Source organism: Theobroma umbraticum, unplaced genomic scaffold, assembly GCF_002168275.2.
Source record: "Theobroma umbraticum cultivar Fairchild unplaced genomic scaffold, ASM216827v3 scaffold_20.0, whole genome shotgun sequence".
In the NCBI taxonomy this organism is placed as follows: Eukaryota; Viridiplantae; Streptophyta; class Magnoliopsida; order Malvales; family Malvaceae; genus Theobroma; species Theobroma umbraticum.
In genome coordinates, this window is record NW_018397266.1 from 506,500 (window position 1) to 521,192 (window position 14,693).

Genomic DNA, 14,693 nt, shown 5'->3' on the forward strand with positions numbered 1-14,693 from the left:
TTAATCACTTTCCATACCATAAATATTTTCACCTAAGCAATCAAGGGAAAAAACCGAAAAGTTCTTATCATTTCGCTATTACATTTATATTCAGGACGTGAAATAAATCTTCTTCTATATCAAGATTAAACTGAATTATGATACAATTTCTATTCTGGGTATCTCTAAATCCAAATTCTATTTACAAACTTAAAAGACTTATCAAGTTATAGTAAAATAAAAATAGTGTTATAATTGAATTCAATTATCCAAAAACAAAGGGTTATAGTTTACTATAATGAAGTAACATGTAATTTTACTGCAATAAAAAGTTAAGTAGTAAATGAACTTGTAAAACTCATCGTTACCGATTTATATTTGATGCATTGATCATGTATAGCTCTCATATGCTGTCAAGGCATTAAATGGTGCCACCTCACTACAATAAATTTAAAACTTTAAGAGACTTAAAGATAAATATTATTATCAATTGGAAAAAATAAATATTATTTTTTTTAAAAAAATAAAACTATATATTTTTCCCTCTCCAACTCCATTTCACCGAATCTCTTCTTCTTGTCTTGTTCTTCTTCTCCTTTTATAATTTCAAAACTCTAAATTTTTAATTTTAATTCTTAAAAATAATATTTATTTCAATGTTCTTCTTAATTTACTATATTTTATATATTGTGATTGTTTATTTATCACTTTTATTTGATTAATAAAAGAGGCTTTTCGAACACCTTTGAAACTCACATTGTGAATACATCATTACGAAGTTTTAATGTGATAATCTTGTAGACGAATTGCAAAGAAGAAAAATGTATTTTTGTTTAGGGCTGGTTTTTGGGTTCATCTTTTCATAGATCTAAAAAGAGGCTGTGCTTGGTAGATTTTAGTTTTGTCTTGCTTAATCTCCAGCAAACCTGGCGTATGTGGACTTGCTAGGTAATGAGGAAAGTCTGACTTCTATAGAGTTTTTGTGTGCTACACACTGCTATTGTAGATTGTGACCTATTGCATTTATATTCTCGAAAGGCAATTATATTTCTTTAGGGCTGATGTTTTGCTTTCCACTTTTTTCAATTGCTTTATTCATTTCATTCAACCTAGTCCAAGCCAAAGCAGTCATTGTTGAACACAATCAAAGATTTTACCTTATTATTTATTATCATTTTTTGAACGTAATTTCAAATAGAAGAGTAAAATAAATATTAAAAATTAAATTAAGAAAAAGAGTACAAAAAATATTATTTTGAAGAATCAAAATTAAGAATTTAAGATTTTATTTTTCAAAAGAAAATTAGGTTTTTGAATTTACTGTCATTGAGGGAAGAAAGAGGAAGAGATTGTTTTTTTTTTTTTTTGTAATTAGGGAAACGGTAATTCAAATTCTACTCTTTAGACAAAAGATCATGCACCAACTAATGAACTAATTACTCATATGTTTTCTTTATTTAAGTTTTAGGAAGAGATTGAATAAAAATTGTTTATTTTTTTATTTTTTAAAAAATTAATAATATTTATTTTTAATTTCCTTAAAATTTTGAATTTATTTTTTAAATAAGTGGCATGATTTTATATCTTGATAGTGTATAAAGATTATACACTATCAGTGCATCAAATATAAACTCAAATAAAATTCAACCCAAATACAAGACTCAAGAAAGTTTTGAATTCAAATCAAAATCAAGCATTCTAATTTGTAAAACATTTTCATTTTCAATTTTTAAATTTGTGTGATATAATCCAAGGATAATATTTTTAAATGCTAAGTGAAATTACCCTTTCACAATTTTCTAGCTAGATTTGATAAGTTTAAATACACTCATTAGCATGACACAATCACATTACAAAATTAAATAAGATTGAAACTTATCGTGTTTCGTGTCTTAAATGGCTTAAGCTTGCTTAACTTGTATATATATAACATGTTTATCTCGATTAATTAATTGTGCATTATTGTGTCAATTCCTATTATATGACTTATTTAATCTGTTTAAGATACTCATTTAAACATGTTAATCATGTTTAAATGTGTTTGTTGAGTTATAATTGTATCGTTCCATATAAAATTTAATATGTCTTGTTTAATAAGCATATTGATAGTGTCGTGTTGTGTAATTTTGTGTAATGAACTTATTAACGTATGCGTTTAAAATCTTAATCTATTTAATTAATTTTGTAATACTTGTATTTATCCATAAGACTATTATTGTTTACCTAATGATACAGTTATGACTTGTTAACATTTTAGCATAATTTGTAAAATATATCATTTGTTATGCAATCAATCTTAAAAGAATAAATATAAAAGAAATATAAGAGAAAGTATTTAGAGGGAAAGAAAGTATTTTGAGAGAGTAAGAAAATTTTATTCAAGTGTGCATTTACGAATGAAGTGAAGGATGCCTATTTATAGGTTAATAATTCCTTATCTAAATTGAATTTACAAGATGAAGATAATACAAAAGGATTAGATGGATGGATTAAATCTTAAGGTTGATCCAATCTAATTTACATCCAAAACTAAATATAGATAATATAAATGTTTATTCACGAAAATATTTATAACACTCCCTGTTGAATATCCATTGTATTAAGAATATACTTCGTTAAAACCTTACAAGAAAAAAACCTTATGAGAAAAAATCCGAGTGAAGGAAAAAGAGAACTTAAATATTTCAAAAATACGCTTTTGAAATATTACCTCAGTAAAAACCTTATCAAGAAAAACCAAGTGGGAAAAACTTTGATGAAGGAAAAAAGTAGAGTGAGTATTTTACTCTCCCTGATGACTGTATTATAGAGATTTTAAAATGATGCATTTTAATTTTTTATATCAACTTTTTAAATATTGCAGTAAGAAGGGCTTTGGTAAACAAATCTGCTAGATTGTCAATTGATTAAATTTGTTGAACACTAATTTCACTATTTTCTTGGAGATCATGAATGAAAAAGAATTTTTTGGCTAACTATGTGTTGTCCTATTGTCTTTAATGTATCCTTCTTTCAACTATATCATGCAACTGGTATTATCCTCATATAACATTGTTGCAATTTCTTTCTTGGTTGATAAGTCACACATTTCTTGAATATGTTTAATTACAAATCTTAACCAGACACATTCACGACTTACCTCATAAGTTGCTAAAATTTTCGCGTGATTAGAAGAGGTAGCAACTATATATTGTTTTACAAAGCACTATGAAATATTCATACCTCTACATGTGAATAAGTAACATGTTTATGTTCGAGCCTTGTGTGGATCGGATAAATATTTTACATCTGCATAACCAATTGATTTTATTTTGATGCATTTGAATAATATAAGCCTATATCCATTGTTTTTTGGAGATATCAAAGTATATGTTTAATTCTATTCCAACATTTTAAAGTTAGAGAAAAATAATATTTTAGTAATAAATTCACAGCAACTGATATATCAAGGCATGCATTGCTACTAAGATACATTAGTGTTTTAATTTTAATAAGATATAGTACTTCAAGATCAAAAAGTTCTTTATTATCCTCACAAGGTCAGAAAATGTCTTTTTTCACATCTAATGACGTTACAACCATTACTAAACTCATTGGATATGTATTTTCCATATAAAATCGTTTTAGCACTTTTGCTATACAATTAGATTGATGGACAAAAATTTCATTTGTCAAGTGTTCAATCTGAAAACCCAAACGAAATTTTATTTTTCCATGGTCTTTCATCTCAAATTCTTTCTTTAAGTAATCCACGGCTTTTGATAACTCTTCAAGAGTTTTAATAATATTCAAATCATCAATATAAATAGCAATTATAATAAATTCAAATCTATATCCTTTTATAAAATACATAGGCATATAGAATTATTTCTATAGCCTTCTTTCAACAAATATTCACTAAGCAAAGTGGTTCCTAACCATAAATTTATCTTATAAAGGAGAATTTTTAATAACTCGTTTGGCTTAATACATACAAACGCTGCTGCATGCAAAGTGGCATGCCCCTAAGCAAAATTGAAAGTTTAGATTTAATAAATAATTACCTTACAATCAGTTGAAAGTGTTTAATAAATGGTTTTGCTAGATTGTTTTGTGAATTAATATAAGCAATAAGCTGTTCAATAGTTATTCCACTAATATTATAAAGATGAATAGTCTTAATTACATAATTAGGAAAATGTGTTTGCAAACGAATGATTGTAAATGCCAAATTGCAAGCTGATAATAAGCATACATGTGATCATCTAGTACATGTGATCATCTAGTCGATGTATCTATTAAAATTATAAAATATCTAAATGGTTCACATTGTAAATATATGAATCCACATATATCAACCTAAATATGTTTCAAAAATGTAAGAAATTTAGTCCCAACTTTAAATAGTGATATCCATATAATTTATTTGCCTTGAGAGCAAACAGCACATGAATATTTCATCAGATTGAAAAATCTTCTAGTTTTTCAATGAATGACTATATTAATTTTTAATAATTTTTTTTACATTATTATTGATCTAGGTTAATCTAATTGGTCAAGCCAAATCATTAGTAAACTTCTGGTTTACTATGGATTTCAATTATTCTAATATTTGTGAAATTTAATTCAGAGAGCAAAGTGAGTAATAATTTTTTTTTCAACATACATTTCCTACTTGAGATAATAGATGTAATATAACGATATTAAGTGTCTCTTTCATTCATTGTCTCAATATGATATCTATAAGATAAATATCTTTAAAACTTAATAAGCTTCTTGAAACTTTATTGCTCAAGGTAGTAAAATATTAGCTCTCCCGAAACTTTCAATTACTCTTGTGCTACTATATATTGTATTGACATTGGTTTTTTTATTGTCAAGAGGGAAAAATATTTCTTATCTTTAAATATAGTATGCATTGTAGCAATATCTACTAGATATATATTTACATCATAGATTTTGGATCCAATAAGATGAATATCTAATTTTTTTTAATAAAATAAGATATATACAAAAGGAAACTTGTAAGTTAACATAAAATAATATTAAATATAGAATTAAAATACATAATAATAACATACCATTTAAATATAATGAAAAGATATTAAAGCATCTTCATAATATTGTTATACTAAAATATACCAATTACTATTAATTTGATTCTCGGATATTTTTATTACCAATCAAATGATCATTTTTTTTTTCAGAACAAGAAAATCAATAATGAATATTTCTATTACTAATCATATAATCAATTCATCTTTTAGGGTGGCCATAATTAAAATCAGATGTTGTAGTTTTCGGTGATGCTTGATAAAATTCAAAACGTATTATAGGTACATGACCAATGATCTTTCGTGCCACATCAATGACAATAAGTTTTTTATATTCTTTTTATTTTATTTTTTTATTTTTATCTTTTCATTATTCATCCACTTTTAGTGCATTGAAAGTATTCATTTACTTATGGTAGGTTACAAGTATACATCCATTTTTGGTGAGTGATTCACATACTATGGGTTATCCATTTCTGGTGGATCATTTATTTTTTAGTAGATTAAGGCATCCATTCATTTTTTATGGTAAAATTATCTATCAACTTTTAGTAGTAAAATTATTCTTAGATTTTGATAATAAAATTATCCATTCACTTTTAGTGATAAAATTATTATAGTCATCATAATTATTGAATGATGTTACATTCATTTCAAAAAATGGATGATCGAATTTAGAAAATGGATAAATTTATAATTTTTTATTAGTAGCTCGTTGATCGCATTTCCTTCAGGGAATAGATATTATGATTTTTCATTAATAGCAAGGGAAAAAATATAATATATAATACATGATAGCAAAATTTATATTAAAATTGATTTTTAGGGAATGAAAATACTAAAGAAATATTAAGTCTATTACTTGATTTTCTAAAATCAGAAATAAAAATAAAACCAACCTTTGTGAGATGATGAAAATAAAATAATACTAACACTTACCTGATTTACTAAAACCAGAAATCGAAACCTAATTATTGAAATTCTATTGAAGCTTGAAGATGATGAAAATAAAACAATTCTAAAACAGAAGAGATTAGAGGGGATCGTGTTAATAACGTGTTATGAACTAAATTTTAAAAAATAAATATAAAAAGAAATATAAGAGAAAGTAAGTATTTTGAGAGAGTAAGAAGATTTTATTTAAGTGTGTTTTTACAAAAAAAATGAAGAATGTCTATTTATAAGTTAATAATTTCTTATCTAGATTGAATTTACAAGATGAAGATAATATTAAGAAATTAGATGGATGGATTAAATCTTAAGATTGATCCAATCTTATTTACATTCAAAACTAGATATAGATAATATAAATAACTATTTACAAAAATATTCATAACATCATTTCAAAAAAAAAAATTTAAACACACATAATAGATGCGAGAGATAAAGAAAAGGAGAAATTGGCTCTATAATAGATTCACCACCAGCTTGCCCAGACCCAACCTGCTAGGGCTAGATCCAAAATCAACAAACCAGGTCCAGCTTAGTCTTGGCAGGATGGGGCCATAGCAGCCTAAAATAACTAGGCAGTGCCCCAGTGCCAAAAGCAGGGAAAGCCCATTACACTTGCAACACTGCAATCTGATTAATTTTCCTTTGTACGTGATTTAGCACAGTAGCTGAACTGAACTGATATTTTCCCTAATCCTTTTGATGTTACATTCTGTTGTCTCTCACATGTTTATAGCTGAAAATGATTTAACCCAAATAGATGGCCTGAGCAAGCTTATCAAAATCACATTGTACAGCGACCCAGAATTGAAATTTAGTGTCTTAGACAACATGCGTGCCACATCTTGACAATGTCCATACCCCATCATCATTTCGATTCCATCATCTTCTCTTCAAAAATTCAACTATCCCAGCAGTTAAACATCTGCTGAAAATTAGTTAAAAAAATAAAATTTTAAATATTTTTCACTCATGATGATATATATTAATGTTTTGAATGTATATATGTATTGATTTCACTTTTTAAAGATATATTTATATATAGTCTTAAAATAACTTTTATAAAATAGCTTATGTTAGTGCAAACTACCTAAATTTTTACTAGTTTTAGTACATATATGATGTTTAAATAGAGAATATATAACAACTCAAGACTGGAGGAGCCTGTGGGGATGGATCAACGCACCAAAGCTGGCTATGAAGAGTCTGAATTTGTTGACAAAATGGAGGCGAAGCAGAAGTATGGCAATGTGGACGTGAATCATACTGCTATTGCAGGGATTAAAGCTGAAAGGATGAAGACTGTAGCTGCCCGGCAGGCTTCTCCATTAGCTTGTGTCAAGTTCTGGGTGGTTGTACTCTCGACCATGTTACTTATTCTTTGGCTCTGCGCAATTCAGTTGGCAACTCTGGATGACAGAATCACGGTGCCAAAATCCGCATTCTATTTTCCATATTCTTTCCCATCTCAAAGTGAGTGCTAGCTGTTTCTATTACCTTTGTGTCTGTTGTTCTGGTTAATTTGCATGAAAAGATAAAAAGAAATTTGGATCAGGAGGTGATTCTATTGCTTTCCCTTTATTGTTCGTTCTTCACCATGAAGAAAACTTTGTGGATCTTCACTGCAGGGGTTTATAAAAGCAATGGATATCTAATCATTTCACCCAATGGAGGATTGAATCAGAAGCGACTTGGGGTGAGTAAACAAAAACCTCTTTCATGTAATTGGATGTTCATTTGGCTTCCCCATGACAAGCTTTTAGATGTTCTCAGTTGTCACCTTAGGGTTCTGTTGCTGATTCTGTATTCTTTATGCTCCACAGATTTGTGATATGGTTGTCATTGCAAGATATCTGAATGTCACGCTTATCCTTCCTAAATTTGCTCATGGCTCGTATTGGAATGATACCAGGTAATGCTTTTAGCATCGAATCGGGGATTTGAAATTTGTCTAATCAAGATACATTGATCCTGAGTTCTGATGGCCTAACCCTGTGATCAATCGATTGCTTCATTGCCTAGTTGACAACATTAATGCTGACAGTTTACATTTTTGTTTGAATTGGTAGTACATTTGCAGATATCTTTGATGTGAACAATTTCATTACATCTCTGAGAGATGAGGTTCGAATACTGAGGGAGCTACCTCCAGAGCAGAAGAGAAAAGCAGAGTCTGAACCACTTTATTATATGTTTCCTATGAGTTTTGCTAGCTTAGAATATTATCATGGAAGGGTTGGTTCCCAACTTTTACATCAAGATTCATTTTTTTCATGGCACTTAATTTTGTCACATTGAAATTTCTGAAATTCTGACACGATTAGGAGTTTAGCACTGATACATATTTGTTTACAGGTTCTTCCTCGCATACAGAAGCATGAAATTTTGCTATTCGCTCAAACTGATGCTAGGCTTGCCAACAATGGGCTACCGGCTGAACTCCAGAAACTGCGGTGTCGAGTAAACTACAAAGCATTGAAGTTTACACAACCGATTGAGGAAACAGGCAGGAAAATTGTTACACTTTTAAGACAGAATGGTCCTTTCTTGGTTCTTCATCTCAGGTATGAGAAGGATGTATTGGCATTCACCGGTTGCGTCGAAGGTTTAACGAAAGAAGAGGCTGCAGTGGTGAAAGAAATGAGGTGAGATTGCTGAGAAAACCTTCTATGAATTTGGTGGCAACATTTGATTGATCAAGCTATTTAAGATCAATGCTAACAATGTTAATACTAGATATTCCCATGATGGGTGGTGGCACAAACCGATTGATTCCAAGAAGAAAAGAGAACGTGGATCATGCCCTTTGACTCCAGAGGAAACGGCTCTAGTATTCCAGGCATTGGGCATTGATAGGAATACCACAATTTATATTGCATCCGGAGAAATATACCAGAAACAGAAGAGAATGGCAGACCTGGCATCAGCTTATCCAAATCTGGTCCGTAGAATAAAGTATCTAAGCCAATTTATACCATGGGTCATATTAATTATAGTCTGCTGCTTTTTCTTATGTGAAACAGGTTAGGAAACAGACCATATTAAAACCAGAAGAGCTCGAGCCCTTCCTGAATCATGCAGATCAGATGGCAGCGCTGGATTATATTGTTGCAATAGAAAGTGACATTTTCGTTCCTACTTTTGTTGGGAACATGGTGAAAGCTGTTGAAGGCCATCGCCGGTATTTCCTAATGACTAATTTCTCTCTGATTTCCAATCATTACTTCAAATTGAGTGATTAATTACTACTTTGAACACAACTTTTGGCAATAATTTGTGCAGATACTTGGGATTTAGGACCACAATTTCTCTAGACAGGAAGCTTCTGGTTAGTCTAATTGATCAGTACAAGAATGGGACGCTGAACTGGGACGAGTTTTCCCTGTTAGTGAAAAAAACTCATGAAGGGCGAACGGGGAAACCAGGGAGGCGAATGGAGATTCCCGAACATCCTAGACAGGAAGATTACTTCTATTCGAATCCACAGGAATGCTTGCCACCGGTTGCTCAACCACCAACTATTACTTGACACGTGTATATATAAGTTTTAATTTGCTTGTTACTGTCAATTTTAGTGGATGATAAAAGAAAATAATATACACGTTCAATTTCCAAAATTTTTATCTTTATTTGACTTTCACGAATATTAAAAAATTGATTTTTTTGTATTTTGTATTATTAAATTTATTTTTTATAATACTAATATATACAATATTTTTATTCACAAAAAATAAAAAAAATTGAAATGTAGAGCAAGAAAAAATATTAGGAAAATTATTTTATTTACATGAAAAGCTATTAAAGGAATTTTACCTACGAGAGCAGTGTTAATACAAAGGAAGGCTAACAATCATGCCCCTTTTGTGTGGAGAAAGTAGAAACAGATTTTCACTGCTGGTGCTATTGTCAATATACAAGAGCTGCTTGGCTCCGTTCCAAGTGTGGATTTCGGGATATCAAAGAGCATTTTGATTACGCTGTTGATTGGATAATTGGGTTTGTATTGAATGTTGAAATACTGGATGCAGAAGAAATAATTTGCATATTATGAGCTTTATGTAAGGCCAGGAATTTGCTGGTTTTCGAAGCTCAGAAAATGGATCCTATGGCTGCTGCGAAGATGGGGTGAGACATTTGCAGGGAATTTCAAACTGTCAACAAGTCAAGTGCTATTAATGAAAAAATGGTAACAAGAACTTGTAATCACTGGAGAAGAGCTGTAGGAAATAAATTAAACACTGATGCTGTCATCTTTGTCAATAATGTAGTTAAAATGATGGGAGCGGGATTTGTCCTGCGTGATGCTTATGGTGAAATGATTTTGGCAGGTACAGCAAGGGTTAATTTTGGTGGTAAGGTTGAAGATGCAGAGTTACAGTCCTTGGTTTGGTCATTAATGATATGCTGTAGAGAAAATAAGGGAATAACAGAGGTGGAATTAGACAACGTGACAATGATGAAGCAGCTAAATGAGAAGAAATTTTCTGGTGCTCCAGGAAATATTTATCTAGATTGCGCTGATGAGTATATGGCGAAGGTAAACTGCAGAAAAGTTTCTCAATGTCCAAGGAGATTGAACTCTGTTGCTCACTTATTGGCCCAACATGTAAAAGTAATCGGCGAGGATCATGTGTTGCGGAGAAGATGTATAGAGATGCCGAGCAAAACCAAAGAGTGCCTGCTATGCAACAAGGAAGTTTCATAGGTTACAAACGGGTGAAGGGCGTTGGGAATGTTCCTGGTGATTTGTATGGTTAAGCAAGTACTGTTTTTTCCTTATCCTTGATTTTATCTCAAAAGGGTTTTTTCAAGGGAAAGTCTTTAACGAGACTTACTTGCTATGCAAAGGGCACAAATGTTCATGAAATGTAATTTTATTAATATCTTGCATTGTAATATGTGGTTGGTGATTGACGAAATGCATCATTTTCTTAAAAAAAATAATAAATTCCTAATTTTGAAACATTTCAAAAAATATAAAAAAAAATAAAAGAGAGAAAATATATAATTATACGTCAGGAGGTCATCCAGTTTTATAAACAAATCATTTAAACAAGACATCAAATATAAATTATTTTTTCTAGATAATTATTAGCTAGTAGTCGCCTGACCTGACATGTTGCCATACTAATACGTAAACAATTTCTGAAACTTTTAGTATGGCAATGGAAAGATATGGTTACTTTTACTTTCCATCCTTCTGTATTTCTATTTTTTCCTCTACATTCCATTAAATATAGAGTATATTCTAAATTGATACTGCAAAAATTAAAGAAATTAAATTATATTTATTATTTTATTTAAGATAACAGATCAAATTTATTGTTCATCTTTGAACGATTTAAGGTTAATATTAAAATTTTAATTTAATTAAAAATTTTGTTAATATTATTATAATTTATGCATAATCACTCTGTGCATTATTCCATATATAATTAATTAAAAATTCCTCATAACATGAACATATTAAAAGATTTGGGACGTGACTAATAAGAAATTCCCAGAAGGAAACGTTCCATGGAACCCCTATATGGCACATGCAAAACAATTCAAAAATACAACATAAGAAAAGGACTGAAATGATCTATAAATAAGTTGAAACAGTAAATATTAAATTTGATAATGTAAAGCAAATAATACAATACTATGTTGTCCACATCAGAAAAGGAAACATATGGTTGCACATGTAAAATATACTCACTTCTTTCTTTGCTTTTTGGGATAATAAGGGCCTATCTAATTTTATATCAAGCTTTCAAGGCCAAGTTGGAAGGAATACATTATCAATCTATTTCAGTCCAACAAATAAAATTAATTTGATAAATGTAAGGTTCTTAATTTTGATGTTTTTTCTCATGTTTTCGCTATTAAAATAAGCCATTAGAATCTAAAATTGTTAATTTTATTCTTATTTTAAACGATGAATATGACAATAATTAATATTTGTCCCTACCCATGAAAACATTTAGTACAATTAAAAATTAATGTCCATGATAATGGGAAAAGATATTAAAAACTAATAAAGAATGATTATCTTGGTAATTTGACAAGAAATAATTTTTTTAAAAGAAAGAGTAAGTTAACGAAATTGGGTTATATTATATCCAAGATATATATATATATATATATATATATATATGGATAAGAAAAATTAATGTAAATGCATGGTAGTTGTGGTTATGACAAAGAAGAAATGAAGGTTGTTTTTCTCATTGGTGTTATCATATTATTTACTTAGAAGAGAAGAAAAGTAGTGGGGATGTGATTTAATTTTCTTACCTAAATGTTCTTTTTATTTTTTTCTAATTTTACTCTTTCCTTATATAAATAATAAACCATATAATAAAATTTTTTAAGTGATGATGAACTTCTTACATGAGTTAATTTTGGTATAATTTTGAAATTTATATACAGAGATCTTTATTTGTAATATAATGGGAGTATGTCACGCTACATTTAGATGGACATTTAATTATTGTTTAAGTGATGTTATTATTAACAGATTGATAGATTTAGAATAAATTCAAAACTTTGTCAATGAAAAAATTAAATTTAAACTGTAAATAAAAATGAAATATTATAAAAAGGGTTACAAATTAACGATACAATTTATTCAAATTTCTTTTTTTTTTACATTAATATATAAATATGGTAGTGATAGGAGGGGCCTGTCTGAGTAAGATTAATGCTACAGCCCACCAGCCTGGTCCTGGCCTGGGCCCAATTCTGCAGGGCCTATCCGAAGATTGAAAGGGCATGCATGTGGCCTTAATGGGTCTGAGTTTTTCCAAACTATAATTTCATGGCAAGATAAATAAGGTGGAGTAAGGTGGGCATATAGTATTTCTATATATAGATAGAGTGCGCCCACAACTACGGTGTTACAGCAACTTGCAAGCACAGTTGGTCAGACGAGGAAAGCTGTGTACACCAAAGCATGTAGTGAACATTTAATGCATGTTTAGTGCTGATTAAAATAAGACACACAAGAGCAAGTGACACCCTTTACGAAAACGAGGACATAGAAAAAGCTGGTTTTGTCCAAGCTAATATATATATGTAAACATGAACTTGGCATGCATGCACTGATAGTGACAAGAAATCGAAACCAAGTCTCTTTAGATTATATTTACACCCGTTCGTGATCAGCCATGACTTACATGGTTTAAGCTGAAGCAACGGATTTCCTACTTAGAAAGAGCCATTCAAGTACTCGTATGATCCCCAGATTCCATGAAGATGCAAAAAATCAACCCCATCCTAGTTTCCCCACTCTTCGTTTCATAAATATCTATGAAAAATCAAGAATTTTCTCTTCACGATTTTATGTTATTGTAATTTAGATATTGATATAACTTTATATTATATAATATTTAGATAAGAAATATTGATAATTTTAAAAGAGAATACATATATGTGTGTGTTTTATATGTATATGAAGATGGATCAACATATTAAAATTATAAAATAGATAAATAAGAAATATTGGTAATTTTAAAAGAGAATATATATGTGTGTGTTTTATGCATGTATGAAGATGGATCAACTTATTAAGATTAATTCCAATTATGAAGATTCTAAATCTATAATGGAAGAGGTGAAGGGAAAGCATAGTGAAGTGGAGGTGATGAACTGTAAAGTTATTAGAGGGATCAAGGCTAGAAAGCTGGAGACCATGACTGCCTCACAGTGGCAGCCTCCTGCAATCAAGTTCTGGGCAGCTGAGGCCTTGGTCTTGGTAACCCTGCTGTGGGTTTGTGTATTTCAGCTGGCGACAGTACTCAACGAGGAAGATACAGTGTCATGTTGATTGGACAGTATGTGCCAAAGAATGATTATTGTTCATTTGTTTAGATCGTATCTACCTTAATTCTTTGGGTGATTCTTGCATTAGTGTTAAGAGTTTTATAATTCCCAATATAAACTAAGCTTAATATTTCTTAATTTCTCCAAAAAAATAAAATAAGAATCTTTCTATAAGTAATGAGATAAAAAAAAAAGGAAAGGTGCTTGGCGTTATAATATTATATAGGAATCTCATCCCAAATCATAAAATTGATATGATTTCATGATTGGTATAATAATGAGAAAAAATTAATGATTTTATCATAAATTTGATATAACAATGAGATTTTTTTTTTAAAAAAAGTCATATCAATTTTATTTCCTTATAATTATTTTTTAAAGTATTCCAATATATAAATACTTCTATTTAATCATCTTCTCATTTTACAAAATTCGCATATTATAAATAGTTTATACCGTATAACATATGTAAGATTTGTTCATTTTTTTCTTTATTTCTTTCACTACAAAATAAAATAAATTTTTTAATAAACTGAAATCCGTCTAAAAAAATTTGATGAAATATTCCATCAAAGATTCATGACATAGAGATCAAGTTCATGTAAATATTGTATAACATATAACATATGTAAGATTTACTTTTTTATTTTTCTTTCTTCCTTTCTCATGCTTATGAAGATGAAGTTCATGTTACCATCAAAGATTCACGAGACATTTCCCTGTTAAAAATAAAGAAAAACAGCCTCCTATATATAACTAGGAGGTGGGGTTTGAGGTTTTCCCTAAGAACATATCTTTTATTTTATTTTATTTTTTGATATATATATCAACCTATCTTTTTGATGGGAGATTAATAATACATAAAATGTTCTGTTTATGTTATTTTCAATTGGTGTAATTCTCTGTTGACGTTTGATTCATGAA

The 14,693-nt window shown here is 29.4% G+C and overlaps 1 protein-coding gene across 1 annotated transcript; it reads left to right on the forward strand.

Moving 5' to 3' along the window:
• Positions 1-6,908: 6,908 nt before the first annotated feature.
• On the forward strand, positions 6,909-9,588 carry LOC110423134 (rhamnogalacturonan I rhamnosyltransferase 1-like). Its single transcript, XM_021437276.2, has 8 exons — positions 6,909-7,436; positions 7,592-7,659; positions 7,787-7,875; positions 8,033-8,198; positions 8,319-8,608; positions 8,700-8,904; positions 8,987-9,144; positions 9,246-9,588. The coding sequence occupies exons 1-8, from the start codon at positions 7,136-7,138 to the stop codon at positions 9,490-9,492; spliced, it is 1,524 nt and encodes a 507-aa protein (XP_021292951.1). The 5' UTR covers positions 6,909-7,135; the 3' UTR covers positions 9,493-9,588.
• Positions 9,589-14,693: the final 5,105 nt, after the last annotated feature.